Consider the following 16,841-nt stretch of genomic DNA (forward strand, 5'->3'; position numbering starts at 1 on the left):
TGGCATTGTGGTCTGTGACCACCACATCCCTCATGGGCTATTACACCCAGACGTGTGAGACATGGTCAAGGGGCAGGCCATTCTCTCCCAAGCTGTTGCTGAAGAGAGAGACGCAGCTAAGTTTACAATATATTGTGGGCTAGATACGACCGACTTTCTGGGCAGATTGGTTGCTTCGACAATGACCTTGAGGTCCCGCACTTTGTTAAGGACATTTGGCTTTTCATAGGATGTCCAACCTACTCTTATGAACTTGCCATTTGATGGCATCCGTCTCTTGCCCCTCGTCCTCCTCAATCTGCTTGACCCTTTCATGGTTACAGAAGGGGCGCCCAACCACGTCCCTTTCCCTCCAGCCAGTGTGCCTAGCATGCTGCACAGCCTCTGCGTGGCAGAGGATGTGGGATTCAGCATGGATCAGGAAGCCAGAGGTCTAGCCTGTTCACTGCCCCTCCCCCGCAGCCTCCACACCTTCTTAGTATGACACACTCCCATCAGGGACGAGTTAGAGGCAGGATTGGCCATCACCTGCCCCGTTGGCACACTGTCATGTCAGCCAAGTGGATTTTGCAAATTGTGTAAAGGGGCTACTCCCTCCCCTTCGAGACTACCCCTCCGCCCATGCCACCATCTTGCGATTGCATGACGAAGGATCACTTGGCACTTCTCTGAGAGGAGGTTTCAGTTCTCTTGGCCATGAGAGCCCCAGAGAAGGGGGTTCCCGTGCCAGAAGTAGGTTGTAGGTGTTATTCCTGCTACTTTCTGGTACCTAAAAAGGATGAGGGCCTCTGCCCTAGCCTAGATCTCCGGGCCTTCAATCTCTTCCTCTAAATGGGGAGGTTTAAAATGCTCACCCCGGCTCAGGAGACTCGATGGTAGCGTTGGACTTGCAGGACGCTTATTTCCACATTCCTGACTGCCCACAGGCACTACTTGTGGTTCACAGTGGGCCATGAGCACTTTCAATTCACTGTGCTCCCCTTTGGTCTAACCGGTGCCCCTCAGCTATTTACCAAGGTGGTGGCGGTGGTCGCAACTCATCTGCAAAGGTCAGGGATCTCAGTCTACCTCTACCTCGATGACTTGATGTTGAAGGCGGGCTCTCCCCAGGCTGTCATCTCCCACCTCCAGACTACGGCGGACCGCCTGCATTTGCTGGGGTTCAATACAAAGTGCTGAAGTCACACCTGACTCCCTCTCAGATGCTTCCTTTCATCTGAGCTGTTCTGGACATAGTCCAGGATATTCGGGCTATGGTACCCATGTTTCTCTATCCTGGATTGAGAGTGACTCTGACGCTGCTGGGCCTCAAGGCCTCCTGCATCCTGCTGGTGTCTCATGCCAGATGACACATGCAGGACCTGCAGTGGGACCTGAAGTTCTAGGGGGCGCAGCATCAGGGGACTCTCTCTGATCTGGTCTAGATCTTGGAGGGTACTACACAATATCTGCAGTGGTGATTTACAAACTGTGATTGGTCAGAGTTAGATCCCTCTCCCTTCCCCAACCAGAACTTACAGTAGTGACAGATACGTCACTCCTGGGATGGGGCGGCCACATGGGAGAGGCGGCGATCAGAAGCGTCTGATATGAAGCCCAGACGTTGTCGAAGACCAATCTTCTGGAGCTCCGGGCGATCAGACTGGCACTCAAGGCATTCCTTCCCTCTCTCAAAGGGAAAGTTGTACCTGTGTTCACGGACAACACCACCGCCATGTGGTACTGCACCAGACAGGGCGAGGTGGGGGTTGTTTTCCCTTTATCAGGAGGCTCTGCGCCTCTGGACATGACTGGAACAACAGGTAATATCCTTGGTGGTTCAATATCTGGCGGGCTCTCCGAATGCCAGAGCTAATCAACACAACCGACTGTGCCTGGTCGATCACAAATTTCATCTCCATCCTGAGGTGGCGCAAGGTCTCTTTCAACAGTGGGGAGATCCTTGGTTAGATCTGTTTGCCACTGTGCCAGTGACCATAATCCCTTGAGTATAAAACTAGCCCTTAAAACTAGGGTAATTTTACATAGGACAAAATGCAAGGGGAAAGTGGTTTTTAAAAGAAATTTTGCCCCCCCGTATGAAGTGGGCGAGAGTACATTCTAACACCTTTCATGAGGATTTTATAACACAAAATAAGGTCCACATTAATACTTGTTTGTCTCTGCAACCTATTTGTGCCCATCTTGTAGCTGCTTATGAGTCTTTAAGTTGTGCTATTTCTGAGGCACTTACGTGTGCCGAACATTCTAAAGGTGTAAAACCTCAACGCTGGTTTAATTCGGCCTATATGGAGGCCCACAGAGATTTAAAAATAGCTATTAAAACTATTCCATTTAGCTGTGACTTAGTTAAACAGGCTAGGAGTCAATATAAGTTAGTCCTTGAGGATAGGAAGAATGAAGTACGTACTAGTGCATGGGAAGATCTCATGGCAGCCACGGAATTGAGGGACCCCTCTCAATTTTGGAAGGTGGTTAAGCACCCATATTTTTAAGGACAGGATAATAGGGAGGATGACCGTCTGATACCAGAGGGGGTCTGGGTAGAACACTTTTCATCTGTATTTCAGTCAGCAAATGACCCTAATCATGGTATGGAGGTATGTGGCTTTCCGGCATTGGCTACTTCCATTCCAAATAAGAGTGGAATTTCACTTGAGACACGTCAGATTACCACAGCAATAAATAAAATGAAACCAGGGAAAGCACCCGGCCCTGATGGGGTTCCAGTGGACTTAATCAAATCTTTACCTGATTTGTGGGTCCCGCTAATCACAAATGTTTTGAATAGTGCCATCCAAAGCTCTATCCCTTTCTCATTGCTAACGGCAATAATTGTCCCGATATTTAAAAAAGGTAATAGGCTTGACCCCTTTTGTCACAGACCCATTTCTCTCATTGACTCTACAGCAAAGATCCTGGGGAGTGTCATTTTGAATCTTCTTGAGGAGTGGGTGGCAAGTACAAATATACTATTGCCAGTTCAATATGGGTTTAGGCCTGGGTTAGGTACAGTGGATCAGGCCCTAAACTTGCACCTTATTCTTAGCAAATATGTCACTTCTAAAAGGGAATCTATCCACTTAGCCTTTATAGACCTATCCAGTGCATTTGACATGGTGAATAGAGTGAAATTGTGGTCACTAATGGACACAATGGGGGTTGAGCAAGATTTGTTGGATCTGATCAAACGTTTATACTCTGATCTTACTATCTCAATTCAGTTTGGTCAACATGGCGAAAGGTCCCATCCAGGGCTGCACTTTGGCACCTTTTTTATTACCGTTATACACTAACGGCTTGTATAGCTATTTAGCTCAAAATGGTAAGGATTTCCCAAGGATGAGTTTTAGACAATTGCCAATTTTATTGTATGCTGACGACGCCGTTTTAATTGCCCGCACGGCCAGTGGCCTACAGACCCTTTTGGATCTTTTTTTAACGTATACACAAGAGCTTGACCTGAAAGTCAATTTTAAAAAGTCACACGTTATGATCTGTGGTCCTAGAAATACATGTACTAAATGCTTTAGAATGGGGGGGGGAATACCTTAACAAAGGTAAAAGATTTTTGTTATTTAGGTTTGTACCTAAGTTCCTCTCTGTCATGGAAACCCCATTTGAATTTTAAGCTCCAACAAATGGAAAGAAATGTTAAAGCAATTTTTCGCTTTGCCTGTAGACTAGGGCACAGACCAGTTCATCAGATCACTACGCTCTATAAATCCAAATGCGTTTCGGCGGCGATTTATAGGGGGGCCTTTGGGGGTATACCAGCTCAGTTACATTACAACGGGCGGAGAATACATTTCTCCATCGGCTACTTATGGTACCCAAGAATGTAGCGAATATTATATGCCATGAGGAGTTGGGAATCCGCTACATTACAGATTTGATACACACTGCCCCCCTTTTGTTACGGATAAAAGTATGGTCAAACCCGGCGGCTACTTTAACACAGGATTGTGTAAAAGACTGTATTTCGTTAGCAAACCACAACAAAATTCCATGGTTAAATTTTATTCAAAATTGGTTTCAAAATTTGGACTTGGAGTTTATGTATTTTAAACCGAAGCTCATGCCTGCCAATGCAAAGGAAATTGTTAAATTCCGTTATAAAGAGTATGTTACGAATCTTAGGTACCAAGTGGCAGAGAAATTGAGATCTTTTGAGTTATATGTACAAATTTCATCTTCAAACTCGATAGAACCTTATTTTGTCTGGTTTCCGTTCCCCTCCCTATATTCTCTACTTGTACTTTTTAGATTTAATACGATTCATTTTAGAGTGGCGTTTCCAACAAAATGCGTGTGGGAAAAAATATTACCGCCATGCCCTTGCGACAATTTCTTGTAACAAAGGACTTGTCACTTTATTTTATCTTGTTCACTTTATTCAGTTCCTAGGAAAACTTTTATATTACCAATTTTGCGCAATTTACACACTCTTTCGTATAAGGAAGGACTGATTGGTATTCAAAGCCTTTCATCCAAACAAATGTGCAGCTCTATTTTAAGTTTTATCAAATCAGCTATCACCATCAGAAATCGATATGAATTAGTTGATGTGAGTATTTGTTAATGTAATTTTAAATACTGTTTTATTGTTGTATATGATGTTATAAGTATTAACAATTATATACTGACTTAAAAGGGTTAAGGGACATGCTCAGATTTTTAGTTTTGTAAATTAGCAGATCGAAGAAACTTGCTTTCTGAATTAAGTAATAAGTATTGTATTTTTATGGTGATATATATGTATGCATGTGCACTTTTATGGCAATATGCCGAATAAAGTTTTTTGACTGACTGACTGACTGTTTGCCTCCGTAGAGAACTCGCAATATCAACAGTTTTGTGCGTTGGAGTTTCCAAGGCGGCGCACTCTCGGCGATGCTTTTCTCTTCAAGTGGAGCACAGGCCTCCTGTACGTCTTTCAGCCCATACCACTTCTTCCCAGCATTCTCAGGAAGATCAAGAACAACCGGACCCAAGTAATCCTTGTGGCGCCGGACTGGGCACGAAGAGTCTGGTATCCTCTGGTATTGAGCATGGCCATCGATCCTCCGATCAGACTGCTCCTTCGGTAGGATATTCTGCAGCAGCAGGGGAGGGTCCTCCACCTGAACATGTCCAGCCTCCGCCTTCTAGTGTGGAGATTGAGCAGTGCCAGTTAACAGCTTTCGACCTTCCGACCGAATTCTGTATACTCCTGTAGATAGAACAAATGTGTGGCATGGTGCACAGATAAATCTGTTGACCCTCCCACTCTGCCCCTCTTTCAGAGGTACTTTTTTTTATTTTTTATACTTACTTGGCCCAGCAGGGCTTTACTTTGGGCACCCTTAAGGGTTATGTGTCTGCCATCTCAGCCTTTCTGAGATGACTGGATCAACCCTCTTTATTTAAGTCTCCTCTTGTCAGTAGGTTCCTTAAGGGTCTTACTCACAAGTTTCCGCCTTCACCTTTCATCATGCCCCAGTGGGAATTTTTTTCTCACTTTCCTTATGTGTGCTTCCTTTGAGCCACTTCATAATTGCCCTATCAGGCTTTTGACACTCAAGACAGTCTTCCTTATAGCCATTACCTCTGCCCATAGGGGGAGCGAGCTATGGGCTTTGTCATCTAAGCTGCCCTACCTACCATCCATCCTGACAAATTGGTGCTTCGTACATGGGCCTCCTTTCTTTAGAAAGTGGTTACGTTCTTCCATGTAGGCCAATCCATCCTCTTGCCTGCTTTTTATGCACCCCCACGCCCTTTTAAGGAAGAGAACAGACTCCACTGCCTGGACACAAAAAGAGTGTTGGCGTTCCATCTTGATCATACCAGAGAGTTCTGGGTGAATGATCAACTCTTTGTCGGGTACATAGGTGTAGGAAGTTGGCTCTGTATGTGCTATTTCAAAGTAAGGAATAGCATGCACAGAGTCCAAGGGTTCCCCTTAGAGGTAAAATAGTGGTAAAAATAGATAATACTAATGCTCTATTTTGTGGTAGTGTGGTCGAGCAGTAGGCTTATCCAAGGAGTAGTGTTAAGCATTTGTTGTACATACACATAGACAATAAATGAGGTACACACACTCAGAGACAAATCCAGCCAATAGGTTTTTATATAGAAAAATATCTTTTCTTAGTTTATTTTAAGAACCACAGGTTCAAATTCTACATGTAATATCTCATTCGAAAGGTATTGCAGGTAAGTACTTTAGGAACCTCAAATCATCAAAATTGCATGTATACTTTTCAAGTTATTGACAAATAGCTGTTTTAAAAGTGGACACTTAGTGCAATTTTCACAGTTCCTAGGGGAGGTAAGTATTTGTTAGGTTAACCAGGTAAGTAAGACACTTACAGGGCTTAGTTCTTGGTCCAAGGTAGCCCACCGTTGGGGGTTCAGAGCAACCCCAAAGTCACCACACCAGCAGCTCAGGGCCGGTCAGGTGCAGAGTTCAAAGTGGTGCCCAAAACACATAGGCTAGAATGGAGAGAAGGGGGTGCCCCGGTTCCGGTCTGCTTGCAGGTAAGTACCCGCGTCTTCGGAGGGCAGACCAGGGGGGTTTTGTAGGGCACCGGGGGGGACACAAGTCCACACAGAGATTTCACCCTCAGCAGCGCGGGGGCGGCCGGGTGCAGTGTAGAAACAAGCGTCGGGTTTTCAATGTTAGTCTATGAGAGATCTCGGGATCTCTTCAGCGCTGCAGGCAGGCAAGGGGGGGGATTCCTCGGGGAAACCTCCACTTGGGCGAGGGAGAGGGACTCCTGGGGGTCACTCCTCCAGTGAAAGTCCGGTCCTTCAGGTCCTGGGGGCTGCGGGTGCAGGGTCTCTCCCAGGCGTCGGGACTTTAGGTTCAAAGAGTCGCGGTCAGGGGAAGCCTCGGGATTCCCTCTGCAGGCGGCGCTGTGGGGGCTCAGGGGGGACAGGTTTTGGTACTCACAGTATCAGAGTAGTCCTGGGGTCCCTCCTGAGGTGTTGGATCGCCACCAGCCGAGTCGGGGTCGCCGGGTGCAGTGTGGCAAGTCTCACGCTTCTTGCGGGGAGCTTGCAGGGTTCTTTAAAGCTGCTGGAAACAAAGTTGCAGCTTTTCTTGGAGCAGGTCCGCTGTCCTCGGGAGTTTCTTGTCTTTTCGAAGCAGGGGCAGTCCTCAGAGGATGTCGAGGTCGCTGGTCCCTTTGGAAGGCGTCGCTGGAGCAGGATCTTTGGAAGGCAGGAGACAGGCCGGTGAGTTTCTGGAGCCAAGGCAGTTGTCGTCTTCTGGTCTTCCGCTGCAGGGGTTTTCAGCTGGGCAGTCCTTCTTCTTGTAGTTGCAGGAATCTAATTTTCTAGGGTTCAGGGTAGCCCTTAAATACTAGATTTAAGGGCGTGTTTAGGTCTGGGGGGTTAGTAGCCAATGGCTACTAGCCCTGAGGGTGGGTACACCCTCTTTGTGCCTCCTCCCAAGGGGAGGGGGTCACAATCCTAACCCTATTGGGGGAATCCTCCATCTGCAAGATGGAGGATTTCTAAAAGTCAGAGTCACCTCAGCTCAGGACACCTTAGGGGCTGTCCTGACTGGTCAGTGACTCCTCCTTGTTGCTTTCTTTGTTCCCTCCAGCCTTGCCGCCAAAAGTGGGGGCCGTGGCCGGAGGGGGCGGGCAACTCCACTAAGCTGGAGTGCCCTGCTGGGCTGTGACAAAGGGGTGAGCCTTTGAGGCTCACCGCCAGGTGTTACAGCTCCTGCCTGGGGGAGGTGTTAGCATCTCCACCCAGTGCAGGCTTTGTTACTGGCCTCAGAGTGACAAAGGCACTCTCCCCATGGGGCCAGCAACATGTCTCTAGTGTGGCAGGCTGCTGGAACTAGTCAGCCTACACAGACAGTCGGTTAAGTTTCAGGGGGCACCTCTAAGGTGCCCTCTGGGGTGTATTTTGCAATAAAATGTACACTGGCATCAGTGTGCATTTATTGTGCTGAGAAGTTTGATACCAAACTTCCCAGTTTTCAGTGTAGCCATTATGGTGCTGTGGAGTTCGTGTTTGACAAACTCCCAGACCATATACTCTTATGGCTACCCTGCACTTACAATGTCTAAGGTTTTGTTTAGACACTGTAGGGGTACCATGCTCATGCACTGGTACCCTCACCTATGGTATAGTGCACCCTGCCTTAGGGCTGTAAGGCCTGCTAGAGGGGTGTCTTACCTATACTGCATAGGCAGTGAGAGGCTGGCATGGCACCCTGAGGGGAGTGCCATGTCGACTTACTCGTTTTGTCCTCACTAGCACACACAAGCTGGCAAGCAGTGTGTCTGTGCTGAGTGAGAGGTCTCCAGGGTGGCATAAGACATGCTGCAGCCCTTAGAGACCTTCCTTGGCATCAGGGCCCTTGGTACTAGAAGTACCAGTTACAAGGGACTTATCTGGATGCCAGGGTCTGCCAATTGTGGATACAAAAGTACAGGTTAGGGAAAGAACACTGGTGCTGGGGCCTGGTTAGCAGGCCTCAGCACACTTTCAATTGTAAACATAGCATCAGCAAAGGCAAAAAGTCAGGGGGCAACCATGCCAAGGAGGCATTTCCTTACAATAGGTGCAAAGAAAGGTCGGACTGTGCAGAAGTGAACCATCTCTAGGTGGGTTCTCTGCATCAAAATATGCTATACATTGGCTAATAAGTAACCCCCTGAGAGCTTACACGCTCATTCTACCAGAGCGATAGCTGCAACCACTGCGTTAGCACACAGAGTTCCAGTCCTGGACATCTTCCCGGCAGCAACGTCAGCATCTCTGCACATGTTCACCAGACACTACTGCCTGGTCAGTCAGGTCCACAGGGACAGGTACTTTGCCAGTTTGCTCCTGCAGGATTTCCTTGTATGATCTTGGTTCGCAGACCCACTTCTGGGGATGGCATTGCTTGGGTATCTATTCTAAGGTAAGGAATCTGCAACTAGAATTCTCTATAAAATGAACAAGTTACCTTTGGTAACAAATTATCTAGTAGAGACATATTCTAGTTGCAGATTCCCTACCAACTCACACATCCTCCCCGCTCTGCAAACTGATTCCTTAGGGTCAGGGACATCTTTTTTAGGGCCCTAGTTTTGGCACAACACTGTCAGTGTCCTTCGTGGCTCTGCGCTTCTGGTGTCAAAAGTCGTGAAAAGAACTGACGTCAGCGTGGCGGGGTGGTGCCATGTAGTACCCGTGACGTCATATCTGGTGACCAGGATGCCAACAACAAACGTGAAGTTGACCAACGCTACCTGACAGCGAGCAGAGATAATGCTCGAAGAAAAATGTCCTGATCCAGATTGACGCCTGGGGAAATTGTAAGGTAAGGAATCTGCAACTAGAGTATGTCTCTACCAGATAATTTGTTCTCAAAATCCTTCCGAAGAGTCATCACAGCAACACTCCAAATCTCATGTCTGTTATGGATCAGTGCCTACCTGTATATTTTTGGAAGACTTAATAGACGACCTGTGCAGGAGCACATAGAGGATGAGTGAAGGCCATGCTTTTGAAGCTAGAATGTCCCGTTGAAGCTGACACTTGAAGCTTTTAAATTAGTCTCATGATGGATAAAACATTGTAACCTGTTGAAAACAGTTCAGTTCCAGAAACTACTCCTATTTGTAGCCTAAAGGGCTTACTACAACTTACTATGATATAAACCCTACTCTGATGGCCCTCAGGTGAAGGTGACATGTGCCAAAGGATTTTTTCTATTTTATAAACAAGTTGGATTACATAGTGGCTCATCCGACCTTCAGGTGTGGGATTTTTGTTGTTGCAGACAAGTAAGAGTGTCAGACCTTCGAATAGATTCTACCAATAATTATTATTAGTTCAAATCTTAAACACCATAGAATTGTCAGAGGGAGTAACCGTCACCAAATCCCTTGCCTACCAAGATAATCTGTGAGATTTTGTGTAACAAAATACTTGTTCTCAGGCTTAGCACAGTACAGAAACAGTCCACCCTTTAAAAGGTTTATTGGCTTTAACCTGTTTCATAATAAATCAATAAGGCCTAATTACAGTTGTAAAAACCATATAAAAATCCATCCAGGAGGGCCTAATAAGGATTACCAAACTGCAACTCGTACATCTCCATGGTTTGTTTGAGTATGTCACCATCACCAAAACAATTACCTTCTATGGGACTCTTTTAGATTCCATGTAACAAAATATCTGTCCACAGTCTTTGATCTACAGTGTAATAACAAGCCACTGTTAAATACCAAGGGCCTGATTACAACTTTGGAGGAAGGTGATAATCCGTCCCAAATGTGACGGATATACTACCAGCCGTATTACGAGTCCATTATATCCTATGGAACTCGTAATACGGCTGGTGGCATATCTCACATTTGGGACGGATTAACACCTCCTCCAAAGTTGTAATCAGGTCCCTAGTGTCTTTAACACATGTTTCACAGATCAAACCTACGAATGAAAGAAATCTGACATACTGAGGTCAGAGAAACCCCTTTTAATATAAGCTAACCATGGGATAAAGGCCACATGGTCTTGTCATCAGGCAGTCTTCAGTGACTGTTCGCGTGAATTTAGTGTGCAGAGAATGCCAAATCTTAAGCCAAGTTAACATTGGTGCAGCCTGGACTATATCCTCCAAAAAAGGATGTCCAGTATCCAAGTGGACAATAAGGCTGGCCTTACTCCTGGAGGTAGCCGCAGCCTGCACAAAAATTTGTTGTAGATCCATTGTAAGCTTCTAGGTGGGGTGTGTGGGTGTGTGTGTGTGTCTAGATCATTTGTAATCTTCTAGGTGAGGGGTGTGTGTGTGTGTGTGTCTGTGTGCATGTGTCTGTGTGTGTGTCCGTCCTTCTGTCCGTCCCCTGACTCTGGCCCCATAGATCCCCAAAGAAAGACATGTACTTTTGTACAAGGTGATTAGTTTCTTGATGTGGTTATGGCAGAGTTTTTGGAAAACCATAAATTGCATCTATATCCCCCTGCAAATGTGCAGATTCTCTGGCTCAGAAGCTTGTCCCAACTCGTCTGCCAACAAAACCCCAAGACAGTTAAAACGCTGCACCTTGGTAATAGGAGTTTGATCTAAGTTGTGTATACATGGCCAGGTCTTTTTAGGTCCACACATCATTATGTGACTTCTTGTGGTTTATTGTGTGCAAAGTCAAATTTCTGTGAATCTTAATAATTTCAACTAAACAAGCCAATATTGTCTGTTTGAAGAGGGGTAATAACACCTTCCAAACCTCCTTTGCAAACCTGAGTGAATTAATAGTTTACCAACTGCTTTGGAGACTCGAACTGCTGTGCTGCTGAAAGGACTGCTGCTCTGGAAGTTTGCCCTGCTGTGCTGACCTGGTGCCCTCCTTGCCTGGTAGTGAGAAGGACTGGTCCAGAATCTCTCCCGCCTAGAACCAAAGTGACTCCAAGGACTTGCTGGCTAGCTTCCTGTTCTTTAGAAGTCTCAGGGACATAAAAGACTTCTCTTTATCCTGCAACAGCACCTGGTCTTTGCCTGCTGCAAGTCTTGCCCTGCCAAGTGGTGCCAAATCCAGTCCTGGGCCTTTGGAAGTGGGTATAAAGTGCTGCAGCTGCCAGAACCTGTGCATTGATGCTGTTGCACCAGTCTGAATCAGCTCATCTCCATCGACACCACTGCATCGCCGCTACTGCATGGATCGAGGACATCGCCATCAATACCAGCACATCACTGCTGCAAGGATCGGGAGCACCGCATTGCCGTCTGAGTGATGCATCACGTCCGTTCCCAATACATCTCCGACTTTGTGCGGCTGTGAGCTGATGTATCGCGTACATCTGCTGGATCAACACCAACGCATCACCCCCTTGCTCCTTGGATGTTGTTCTTGGTGTCTACACTACTCTAAACCAAGATGCTGTTTTCAGTGGCCCAAGACGGATCACTCTATCCGGCCCGCGCTTAATTGCGGTCAGCGTGACTTTTCGAATTTGACCAGTGTGGCTTCACCATATCGCCCCGGTTGGCGCTTTATGCTTTTAAGCACTACATCAATGTTTATTCTTTAAAAATTCATAACTCAACTTCTACTCATTAGATTTTTGTCGTTTTGTTCTTGCTTTGATAATCAAATTGAGTTAAGCCTGCCTGCTCTGCACCAAGCTACCAGAGGGGTGATCACAGGATAATTTATAGTGTGTGTCTGACTTATCCTGACTAGGATTGTAGTTCCTGCTTGGACAGGGGCATACCTCTGCCAACCACAAACCCAATTTCTAACAGGGATCAACAAGATAAATCAGGCCAGATAAGAATCATCTTAACTGCCCAGTACGGTGTTATCAGTGGTGGTTTACATATCTGCTAGACTTAGCAGAGTAACAACTTTGGAAATTGCCTGACAGATAGACTCTCGATACTAAGTGTAAGGCAGAGTACTCCACCACATCTTATTTGTTTAATTTATCTGGGTACTGATGTCCTCTAATTTATATGAGGTGTATGTCTATGCTTTCATTAGATTGCGTGGGTGTTATAAATTAAGCCAGAAGTTCTTTCACAGGTCATTATCACTTTAAATGACAAACATTTTCCATTTGGTGTTAAGAGAGGTATGTCAACCACACAAAGGACTAGTAAGAAACTGTAACACCTTTTTCTATATTCAGTCAAGTCCAATCTTCCATAAATGTTCACTTGACAACTGTCACTGCCTTTAAAAAAAAAATGTGACAAATATTTGTCCCTGTCCATTGCTTGAGCACAGTATACAGCATCATTCTATGAAGGTTTCTTTGTTAGTTGGCACAGCATCTGCAGCACATAGTGATTGATTCTCAAGACCTGAACTTTATCAAGCCTTTCACAGTGGTCCATACAAATATGGTTGTTTTAGGAAACCACAAAACTTTACTTTTTATTTTTGTTCCTCATATATACATATCGTATTAAAACACCAAAATGTTGGTACGCAAGCTCAAAGCATCAATAGATCAGACTTAGAATATAACATTGATAAATCAATACATTACCATCACAAGGCTCAAAGTTGGCACAAATAGTAAGGACAAATATATACATGAAAGATAAAGTTGTGAAGCACTAGGTATATGTTATATTTTCTATAACATTTTATACTTTGCTACAGATCTTTCTCATACTTGGCCACTGTTATTCAATGTGAAGTTAAGCCATCTATTGCAGACCAGTTGCAAGGGTAACAAACTTTTAGAGCCTTCTTTTTGCAGTTATGAAGACATGTTGGAGTCACATTAGTTAAGCTTCCCTGCAGTCATGAATAAGTTCTGTCAACAGAGATCTGTCAACCATCTTAGAACCAAGGACAAGTTCAATGCATGCAGAATCCTCATTCCAAAGTGTAAACTACCTTTCTATATTCCCACTTGTGTCTCAGGCTTCCTGAGTCAAGCTTTACAAACCTAACACTAACAGTCACATTGATAACATAGCCATAAGCACAGGTGTCCAATAGGAGCCATAACACTGATTTTGTTGACCTAATCCAAAATTCAGATCTTTTCCAGAAGACGAAATCATTACAAATTTTATCCCTTGTCAACTTATCTGGTTATTTCCCAAATTTGTGACTACATTTTAATCTGTATTGATGTACCCACCCCAATTTCTCTGTATTAGTTTACAAAAAACCTTAAAAACTGTTGATGCTGACACTGAATTGCCTTCAATGATCCTACGTAATCCACAAACATTGAGTATGCTACACAGCACACAGCTTCAAAAAGTATTTTAACATCACTCATTGATAAATTATATATTAACATTTTGAAAATTCTAATTAAGCTAAGCACGACCATCTCTTACTTCCAACAATTTGCTACAACTACAGCTTTCAAATCTGTTATCCTAACTACCTGTACCCTGAAAAAATAAAACATTTCCAAAAACTTGTTTTGAAATTGACTATATAAATGTTTTAATGCATCAACACAAATGCTGTTTATTTGCACATTTCCTTTCATACACATCCATCAGATCAGTTCCCTCTTTCATGTTATTAACACCAGAGAGTCCTTCCGTACATTCTTTGACAGTTTTTCTTCCCAAGACAATAACTGATTTCCACATAAATTAAAGTATGTGTAGCTCACATATTTTCTAAATCTGTTCTGTCAATGAGAATATTCCCTTCACAACATTGATGTTTATAAAAAAAAAAAAAACTAGGCAGATGGCAATTATGAACCCATCCATAAAAGGATGGCAACATGTGAGTAGTCCACAGCTTTCAGGATTGTGGCAGTCCTTTATTTGAGCTGGTGGTTTCCAGTGCGGGTCACCAGCATTTATTTTTGAGGCCCAGCACTTGTTTTTCTGGCTCAAGCATTTACTGCGAGCAAAGGACACATATGGTAAAGACGGAGTAAGTAAAAAATGAAAAAGTTCAACAAAGAGAGAAAGTAGAAAGCTGCAAGAGTGAGTTGAAGGGGTAAGGAAGGACTGTAAATGAATTAAAGAGGCTTGAGATGGCTTCAGGGTTATGCTGCTTCAGTATTCCTTCTCAGAAATTTAATAGCCGCTGCTGCGTGTTTCAGAGGAGAGCTTTTTGTTGATCTGCACATTTTGATTTATAAATTAAGCACTGGATTATGGCTTGTGCCAGTTATTGTTACCAAGACCATAAAACCTGTGACATTCTCTAGAACCTCCAAGCTTCAATTTCAGTGTGTACCCCATAGACTCTGGATGCAGGACCTGGTCTCTAGACAGACCATTTGCTTATCAACTCTTTCACAAGACCTAGTGGGCTCAAGATTTGGCTATCCCAAAGATACTCTGATTACATGGACATTCTTTTTGACAGGCACTGTCCTCAACAGATCTTCCTCATGTCTGCTGGGCCCTGTGTTTGGCCCTAATGTTAAATTGTGATCTTCCCTGGAATAACCTGTTGGAGGCTCAGAGTCTGCTGGTCATGTACACAGGCCATGCTCAGAATGAAGGTAAGCACCCTGGAAGATGGCCTACTATTGCAAGGTGACAAAATTACAATCCTTTGTGAACTACAGGATCGTGTGATAAAACTGCCCCATCAGGTCCACTAGGTGCTAGCAAAGAAAACAAGCATTTGCAATGCAATAGGTCTTGCATTGTCTTGAGTTGGAGCTGTTGGCATTGTAAATTCATAACTGGACTTTCTTGCCACATAAATTGGTAACTGTCTGACGTATCGCCCCTAATTTATACCCTTATATTTGACATAGATCTCTGCATCCGATATCTTAATCTGTAAGCTATCTCAAAATTATGTCTATGATCCAGCAGACCTTTACTTTCACATTTGTCTCTTGTCAGTGTCTTTATGAGCAAAGTGACACCGTTGTTTATGTGCAAATTATTTCCCTTCCCTTTATCCTCTAGAGCAACTGTATCAAGACATCCAAGTACAATGTCATCACCTTCTTACCCATTAACCTCTTCGAACAGTTTCAGGAAGTTGCCAACACCTACTTCCTGTTTCTTCTCATCCTGCAGGTAGGTGAACTGATGTGGTGATCGTGTATGGAGTGTATTGGGGACAAAGAGACAATGTGATGGCAGACAGTAGGGAGCAGTGCTAAAGATAGAACAATGAAGTCTAAAAAGCATCAAATAGAGAAAGTAGGTTGTCACATAGAACAAGAAAAGGGGATAATGGGAAACGATTGGATAGCAGTGGAAAGTGAGAAAAAAATATTACAAAGTCAGAGAGCAGGAATGGGTAGAGTACCTCAGTTTAGAAGGTTTAGTAGTGACATGATTATGGAAAAGAAGTGGTTGAGATTAAATTGAATGTGGAAGGTATGGAGGGGAATAAGAGGCCTATTAGCAGTTGCTTTGGGATGTTTAAAGAATGAAGCTGCTGCAAGAGAGACTCTTATTAGGAAGATGTGTTGTGCGCGGTTGAGTTGCGTATGGAAAATTACGATATCCGAGATCAGTGTCTTTTTTTTTTTTTTTTTTTTTGCTTTCCCTCTTCTGATCAGGGTTGAGAACCTGAATCTTTCTCTTGAAGATGGTGGGGGCGAGGACATGCAGAAGAGCTTCTATAAGAACCTTTGTTGAATTCACATTCTTCTTGTCCTTTTGTAGCTCATTCCACAGATCTCTTCCTTATCCTGGTTCACCACCATTGTGCCTTTGGTTCTTGTGCTCACCATCACAGCTGTTAAAGATGCCACAGACGATTATGTGAGTAAAGTAGTGTCTGGTGCTTATCATGGGTCTAATAACATGAAACCCTCCAGGTTGACTGTATGCTTCATTGTTGCTGTCTTCCTTTTCTTATTTGTCTTACACGTTATTCCTTTACTAGCCACCGTACATACAACTTGAAGGCAGATGAAAAGCTGGAGTATGAACTCCAGCTTTAGAATTTCTTAATGTAGAGTTTAACATTACTGCTTGTAGCATAAGCTTTTTTTTTTTAGCATAGAATTTTTTTAGTCTAGCTCTTCTGCTGATAGACTATTGTGTACATTTGTGACGTCTACGAAAATAGTGTTTTATAATGCTGCTGAGTCCATGGATTCACCTCCAAGTTCAAGTCATATTCGGTAGATTAGAATGATGTGTTTGTTAAACATGTATTTCACTCGTACTATAAATATCCCCTGTTCTTTTTCTGAAATTATGGTGTACAAAACCATATATCTAGCCCAAAAACACTCACACCTTTTGTGGCTTTACAGGCTCCTGTGGGGCATGCATGCCCTGCTCTTAACACCTCTGTGAAAAGGTGAGTGTCCAGCTTCACTGCCTTGCTTATGAAAGAAGAAGCAAAGGCGTGAGAAGATGAGTACAGAAAAAATATATTAAAAGAAATTATATTCCCGTGGGGACTTTGTTTTCATTATATCACTCTACT

The 16,841-nt window shown here is 44.1% G+C and overlaps 1 protein-coding gene across 1 annotated transcript in view; it reads left to right on the top strand.

Moving 5' to 3' along the window:
* Positions 1–16,841, top strand: part of ATP8B2 (ATPase phospholipid transporting 8B2) — a 448,074-nt gene that overhangs the window by 101,837 nt on the left and 329,396 nt on the right. Inside the window, exons 4-5 of the mRNA XM_069218199.1 lie at positions 15,356–15,469; positions 16,067–16,165. Coding sequence (XP_069074300.1) covers positions 15,356–15,469; positions 16,067–16,165 — 213 coding nt within the window. The remainder of the gene's footprint in view (positions 1–15,355; positions 15,470–16,066; positions 16,166–16,841) is intronic.

The sequence above is a fragment of the Pleurodeles waltl genome, chromosome 12 (assembly GCF_031143425.1).
Source record: "Pleurodeles waltl isolate 20211129_DDA chromosome 12, aPleWal1.hap1.20221129, whole genome shotgun sequence".
NCBI classification, from domain to species: Eukaryota; Metazoa; Chordata; class Amphibia; order Caudata; family Salamandridae; genus Pleurodeles; species Pleurodeles waltl.